This window comes from Apaloderma vittatum, unplaced genomic scaffold, assembly GCF_000703405.1.
Source record: "Apaloderma vittatum isolate BGI_N311 unplaced genomic scaffold, ASM70340v1 scaffold7455, whole genome shotgun sequence".
Taxonomy (NCBI): domain Eukaryota; kingdom Metazoa; phylum Chordata; class Aves; order Trogoniformes; family Trogonidae; genus Apaloderma; species Apaloderma vittatum.
The window spans coordinates 70582-78274 of record NW_009715400.1 but is presented as its reverse complement, the minus strand read 5'-3'; the positions used below and the strand labels follow the sequence as shown (position 1 = coordinate 78274).

Sequence of the window (7693 nt, the reverse complement as noted above, 5' to 3'; positions counted from 1 at the left end):
GTAATGATAGCCGACTATATATACATAACAGAAAACTGGCTAAAGTTTCAAACAAATAACAAACTGGGCAGTATCTTGCTAGCAAGAGCAGGACATTAAAGAGAGCTACAAAACGCACATGGATAGAGACGGAAGAAACATTGTGAAGTGTTTGAGAAATACTAGCGAAAACACACATTTTCATTTGATTAATGGCAAATTAAACATGTCTTGCAAATGAAAAACGGAGAGAAGGAAGTTTAAACAGCTCAGAGAAAAACTATTTGTTCCAGTCACCTCCAGGATAGGAAAGCTGCTCTGGAAGGCAAGATGGGTGGCCCAGGTCCAGGGTCCCACAGCCACAGTCCAAAGGGATCTGCTGGGCAAGAGTACAAAGTTACAGGAGGACAAAGTTCTTGGTACCGTGCCTTGCTAGAATCAGGGATTAAAAATAGAAATTAATTATTATCTCATTGGCTAAGTAACAGATGATCAGAATGGGCAAAAATAGTTACTGCTAGCGCAGTACATGGTACAAGGCTAAAAAGAGGGAGGGAGCTTTGCTGACAACACTTTTGGTGACTGATGGGCATGTTTAATTGCAAATACATATATAAAAAAAAGACTAACAGCAAGAGGTGGGAAGGATTTGTGTTATGAGTAAGATGAAAGCACTGCCAAGTATCTTCTCTCCTTTGTGATTTCACAAGGGAGGTGGTCTTGTGGGCTAAGTAAAATCATATATATGGATTAATGCTTATGTTACAGGGACAGTGACTCAGGGTTAGTTATACTTCACAGGTCTTCTGAAGAGGTCCAGTGGTCAATTGTGTAAACATGTTTATTGGGTAAGCATGTTACTTCAATAGCTTTATTATATAAGTATGCTACTTTGCATGAATGCCTGTCTTGCTAGGGACTATAGCCTGGAAGAAGAACTAAAAAGAACTGATAAAAAGGAAACATCCTACTGCAGACAGGGGTGAGAAAACTGAGTAATTGCCGAGGGACTTGAAGTCAGGCAAAGGTAAATGTGGCAGAGGGAGATGGAGAGCACCGGTTCAGTTCAAACCGAGGAAGCTCTGCCCGTAGGGAGCATGCATGCTAATCCACATGGAAGGCGGGGCTAATTTAAATACACATAACCAACAGGAGAAGGGACCAGTAACTGTAAATTTAGGCGTGTTTACACCAATCGATCAACAAGATCGATATGTTCTAATTCCTCAAGATGTTGCGCTACCTCACTGGAATTGCCCCCTCCGTGCAGAACCAAACAGATCTTGTCTCAGCGTGTGAGACTGCTGTATGGCAACGAACTCGGTTTTGAGGCAACATCGTCACAAAAAAAAAACCTACACAAAATTCTCCCGGACGTCTTTACGTCTCGTTTTCCATTGGGTTTTTTTTTTTTTTTTTTTTTGTTTTCCCCCCCTTTCTCCCAGCAGTCACTGCGGCGGCCTGGAAAGAGGCCGCCTCAGGGCCCCTGCTGGGGGTTGGGCGGTGGCGGCGGGAAGGTTGTGATCGCCAACAGGGGCCGCCCCTTCGCCCGTACCCTTCTCCGCTCGGCGCCGCAGACCTTCCGCGGTAAGAGAGCCGGGGAAACGGGGCACCGGGGCCGGCGAAGGGGTTACTAGGGCGGGGAGAAGGCGATGGGACCGCGGCTGGGCCCAGGCAGAGTGATTGAGGGTCGGTGTAGGCCGCTGCCCCACTCTGCCCGCAGCGAGGCCTGCGTGTGCTCTGCTTGCGGGCTTTCTTGTCCGGACTCACTGTAAGTGCAGGCATCTTCCATTTTTCAAAAGTAACTTTTTTTTTTTTTTTTAAAAAAAAAAGCATTTAAAGCCATGGCGCTGAAGCAAGTTTCCAGCAACAAATGCTTCGAGGGTTTCCAGAAGGTATTTGAACATGACAGGTAAGTCCGCAGGAATATAGTGGCTTCTCGCTGATATCCATATTTCAGAATAAACGCTGTCGCTGCGGCTTTGTTTGTGTTCTTGTATTTCTCTCTTAATGTTTAATGTGTCTAGTATACTGCAGATCTGAGATGGGAAGCTGGTATTTATGCTTTCGAAAATGAAACTCTCTTAGTTTGGGTTGTCCTGTTAGCAACACGGAGAACTGCTCTGTGTACAAAGTCCCATTTACTCTACTAGATGTTTCACTTCTGTGCACTCCTAAAAAATGCTGTGAGCAGACATACACAGTAGATAGGTTCTTGTATGATGAATACGAACAGGAAAACGTTTGTGGTTGTTTGTGGTTTTTTTTTTTATGAATCATTGAGAAAATCGTTGATTATGCTTAGGTAAGTTTTATTGACAACTTTAGGTTTTAGTATTAGTTGGGCACTCGAATAGTCTGCAGGCTTTGAAGTTAGAAAACTCTTGCTGGGGTATGCTGTGCAGCGTATGTCCTACAAGTCACGTGGGTGTGTTCTTCAGTAAAAGTTACATTCCAATTTAGTAGGCAAAGCCAAGTTAAATATTGCTGGGGTTCAACATTCAGTTTTCAAGCTGTTCATGGTTAGCAGCACTGCAAAAATGTGGCTTGTTTGTAAGTCTTGATTTTAAGTAGATTCAGAACAAGGTGGGAAGTTCAGCTGTTGCCAATTCAAGAGGCTAAGGCTGAGTTTTGAAATTGTTTTTCCCTCTATTTAACTTAGTTATAATTAACTACCCAAATGTCTCTTTAAATTAATGCATTGGTTCAACTTGCTTTATTAGTGTTAGTGACCTTGTTAATTAAGTAGTAGTGATAACAGTTTGATTTTTTAATACAGTGCAGAGCTAAAATGCAAAATGAAATTTGGAATCTACTTGCCTCCAAAAGCTGAAACAGCAAAGTGTCCTGTGCTCTATTGGCTGTCAGGTAAGTAACATGAATTTTAGTATCTTAAAAAAGGTAATCTTAAGCATGTTTAAGCTTCTGTGCTACAGTTACTGAAAACCTGATGTAGCGGTACTACAGTGTCATCAGTTCCTGCATTCTACAAAAGATTTTTTTCTGGAACACACGTTTGCTTTGAATGTATTGTGATCAAGTTGGATGCCGCCAGCCTCAGGGAGTAGCCTACAGATCATGTTCTAAAATACTTGGTGTTAAAAATGTTCTATGCTGTTGTTCTAAAATGTATATGCTACTTACTCTAAAATGTATATATCTAAAAGTTCACCTGAAATGCCTTCCCATTGGGACTTCTACATTCCTTTGTCTGTGGCAGACTGCTTTGGCTAACGGGATGGAGGGCAAAATCTAGCCCGTGGGAGCCAGTAAGTTTGCCCTCTGGACCCTGACTTATTCCGAGCACTGTTTTGCAGGGAGCAACTGGTGGCCTTGGAAAGGGAGATGCTGCTACCTGCCTTGGTGCAGGCACATCTAGGGTGAGGTAACCCTGTGGGCCTAGAAAGGTCCGGGGGCTGAAGAGTGAAGTTGTCTCATCCACAGCATTGTTTCTTCATGTCTCCAGCTCCTGTGATTTTCTGTCCATGTGCTGACTTGCTGGATGTAAGACAAGCTGAGATGAGGCCCTATAGACACGTGCTCCCGGTTATCCTGGCTTTATTCCTCTGCCCTACTCCTGTCACCTCCCACAGAGCTGGGTTTTGCACTGAAAGTGCGTAGCTGTTGTTAAGACACTGCTTTCAGAATGGTCAGGTTTACGTTGGTGATAGCTCCAGTTTTCCTCTGTTATTCAAAATGACAAGCAGAAACTGTATGTTCTGTAGTTTTAGGAATTGCTTTCTTGAGACTTGTGTTTAGAAAGTTGGATAATTGATTGGTAGTGCGGAGACTGTATTCCTTATATGTATTCATTTCATGAAATAGCTAGTAGGTCTGATTTGTGGAATGACAGTGAACTGGGAAAAAAATGTTTCCCCTTGAAGTTGGAAGCATCCAAATTGTCTGACAATCTTCGAGTCATGCAGTGCATTTATTTTTTGACTCTAAACCATGCTACCTTGGCTATTATATCAGTCAAATTAGGTTATTTGCAGGTTATCCTCAGAGAAAACTAGAGTATTTGACCCCTCTCAAATGTCACAGTGAAGAAAAATTGAAATACTGGTGTGCAATATTGTTTATTTGTAATTGGACTTTACTTGGGCCTGCTGCAGCAAATAAGATATGGATTGCTGTGCGTTTTGGAGCCAGAGTACTTGTGGACCTTTATCCCGTCTAAAGGATGTAGGATTTATCAGCCCACAAGTGTGCATAATTCTGTAATTCAAAGAGGCAGTAGAGAGAAAATAGGGTTGTAGGGTTACGTGCCAGAAGTTAATAAAGTTAACCTTAGCAAGTGTCTATAGTCAGTGGATTGAAATACACAGTACCTGAGGAAATTACGGGCCGCATGAGTAGATGCTCAGGAGGGTACAGAGTACACATTGACCTGTTTTTGATCAAATGTTGGTATGACCACATTTGAAAATGCAACTGTCTCTGTTCCTGTGGGTTATTAAGTATTGTTGAACCTAGCAAAAAGACTTCTCTGTGTTTATGTGATAGGAATTCCTCGTTGCTTTTCAAGACCTTTTCTGTCAAAAAAGGTTTTTGAAACGGGTATGCTGTGAGCAATGTGTAACCGATGATATTCTTATTTCTGTAGGGTTAACTTGCACAGAACAGAATTTTATAACGAAAGCTGCTTTTCATCAAGCTGCGGCTGAACATGGCCTTATTGTAGTCGCACCTGACACAAGTCCACGTAAGTTTTAACAAGAAAGACCCTGAAGCACGCTGTGTTTACCCTCAAAGAACAGAGTGCTGCAGTTTGCTATGAAGTGTATTTCCCGCCTGAGTCAGAATATGATCTCACCTCTGTATCTTGCGTTTTTTCCTAGATTATGTTGTCTGTATTCTTAATAACATGGTAGTGAAAGTTTGATATTGGAAATTCTTTTATTGTCATGGCACTAGAACAAAGTGGCCATTGACTTAAGCCCAAAGGAGGAGAGGGAAGGCAAACAAGAGGAGTGGATTATCAGAGACACTTGCCTGAACTTTGTGGCTTACTGGCACTTTAAAAAAACCTCTGGAACCGTGTTGTCACACAAAGATGCAGTGTTTACTCTTTTTGTATACTGTCTTCTGCAGCTGATTAAGCACGCGTCTTTAGAGGATTCCAATACTTAGAAAACTAGAAAAAATTCACCCTGCAGCTGCAATAGACTGCTGATAGATGGCTTTTTAAAATGATATGCTGTTATTGCTCATGCTGGTCTCTTCTCTCTAATTACTAATGACAGGACAAGGGGAAATGGCCTCAAGTTGCGTCAGGGTAAGTTTAGATTGGATATTCGGAGGAAGTTCTTTACTGAAGGAGTGGTGAGGCACTGGAACAGGCTGCCCAGGGAGGTGGTGGAGTCACCAACCCTGGAGGTGTTTAAAAAAAAAGTAGATCTAGCACTTGAGGCTATGGTGTAGTGGTTAGGTATGCTGGGATGAAGGTTGGACTAGATGATCTTCAGAGGTCCCTTCCAACCCTGAACATTCTGTGATTCTGTGATTCTGTTATTTGTATAAGGCTGAGCTTACACATGTTATGGGAAATCTGGAAATGATGGATCTGCAGTTACTGGAAGTACAGTCTTTTGAGGATTCCGTGTGTTAGGTTTAGTATTTGCCAGATTCTGCTAAAGTCTTGAGTGCTGTATACAAAGGTGACAGTCTTATAGTACTTCCCAAGCTTTAGTGGGTCAGATCTGAACACAAATAATAGGGGAATGAAGTTCTCTTTTTAAAACCCCCTTTGTGGCTTTTAGCTTAATAACTGGTCAGGTTGTTATCATAGAATCACAGAATGCTAGGGGTTGGAAGGGACCTTGAAAGATCTAGTCCAACCCCCCCTGCCAAAGCAGGATCACCTACAGTAGGTCACAGAGGAATGCATCCAGGCGGGTTTTGAATGTCTCCAGAGAAGGAGACTCCACAACCTTCCTGGGCAGCCTGTGCCAGTGCTCTGTCACCCTCACAGTGAAAAAGTTTTTTCTAATATTTTTGTGGAACCTCCTATATCCCAGCTTGTACCCATTGCCCCTTGTCCTGTCATTGGACATCACTGAGAAGTCTGGCTCATCCTCCTGACACTCCCCTCTGACATATTTATAAACAATAATGAGGTCACCCCTCAGGCTCTGCCCCAAGCTAGAGAGACCCACCTCCTTCAGCCCTTTCCTCATAAAGATCTTCCACTCCCTTAATCGTGTTCTGCCATTTAGATGAGTTTCAGTATGTGTTTCATATCATACTGTTAGATTTTACCTCAGAGAGCCCAAATGCTCTTAAATCTGAGAAACAAGTGAAGAGCAGTTCAGATGTAATTACAACTAAAAGGTCTGAACATACGTGGTGAAAATGCTTGTATGTTCTTTTTAACTGTGTAGTTATGACTACATGAAAATTACCTCCTAGGAGCTAGGAGATGTCTCTGGATCGGGAAAAAGACTGAATGAAAACATGAAATAACTCATTACAGACTCTCTGTCAGGCCCTGATAGACTTCATTTTTCCTGCTTTGTAGGGGTTTGATTTTCCAGATAGGTATGCTGAGCAGTATTTTGCAGGTTCCTTTTCAAACTTCTTTTTTCAGTTTCTAAGTTTCTTTTAGCGGAATCAGCGTTGCCTTCATTGCGTTGGCAGAACTTTCCGAGTTTTTGTCTATCTCTGCGAGACTAAAGATAGACTTTTTTCTGTCCAATATGTTGTGTAAGCACTCCCAATCCCTGCGACTGCTGGACTGTTAAGATACAGAATCACTCAGTGTTCCAGGGCACATCACTGGAGCAAACTTCACTTTGATCCTTTTAAAAATCTGATGTTGCACTGTGACAGGCTGGCAGGTATCTCCGAACAAGTTGTCAGGGACTGTCAAATTACACGTGGGTTTTCAGTGTAATCTGACAGTGGTGAAAGCCCAAGTAATTTTGGATTGCAGAAACTAGGGACAGTTCGGGAAACTAGGAACAGTTTGGAAGAGGGAGGCCGTTATTTTCCGTTACGTGTAACTTGAAATACTGCATTCTGTTCTGCAAAGCTGGTAAATTACAGCCTAATCAGAGGGAGAGTAAGGACTGGATGGGGATGTATTGATTTTCAAGGAGACATCTGCAAATTGAATTTGAAAGCTACAACCCTGCAGTTACTGAAAGAAGAAATTACTTAAATTTTATGTGGAGTTATAGGTGGGAGCAGTGAAATGAATTGCAGAAAAGAGTTGAAAAATGCTAGGTATAGTACGTGTTACTGTGCTGTTGAATCTTAAGAAGGGATGTGTAGGAGACGTTAGTTTGAAGGACATAAAGTGGTCTGGACACACCATTTGCTGATATATGGTTGTCACACCTGAGGGAAAGAAAAATTTTCTACTGCTTCTGACATAGTTTCTTGTACTTGATAGGATGATGTCTAATAACTGAAATAAGGTGATAGAACCAATTAACAAGTGCCAGCTTTTGAATAAGTCTCTGTGTAAAGTGGACGAAGCTTTACACAATTGGTTTAGGAGAGACCTGTGTGCTATATTAACAAGTGCCAGCTTTTGAATAAGTCTCTTGTGTAAAGTGGACGAAGCTTTACAGAATTGGTTTAGGAGAGACCTATGTGCTACGTTTATTTCTGAAACTAGTTAGAAGTTGGGTGAATCTTACACATTCCTTTTTCAGTACAGGATAGGGACTGACCTGGAAAGCAGGTCTGGGGAGAATGACCTGGGGCT

The 7693-nt window shown here is 42.1% G+C and overlaps 1 protein-coding gene across 2 annotated transcripts in view; it reads left to right on the top strand.

The window, feature by feature from the left end:
• Nucleotides 1–1815: 1815 nt before the first annotated feature.
• ESD (esterase D) overlaps nt 1816–7693 on the top strand; it is a 13677-nt gene continuing 7799 nt past the window's right edge. Inside the window, exons 1-3 of one of the 2 annotated variants that reach the window (XM_009869124.1) lie at nt 1816–1891; nt 2759–2847; nt 4586–4684. In XM_009869124.1, the coding sequence (XP_009867426.1) occupies nt 1824–1891; nt 2759–2847; nt 4586–4684 (256 nt within the window). In that variant the 5' untranslated portion in view covers nt 1816–1823. The remainder of the gene's footprint in view (nt 1892–2758; nt 2848–4585; nt 4685–7693) is intronic. The other variant, XM_009869125.1, reaches the window with a different exon arrangement.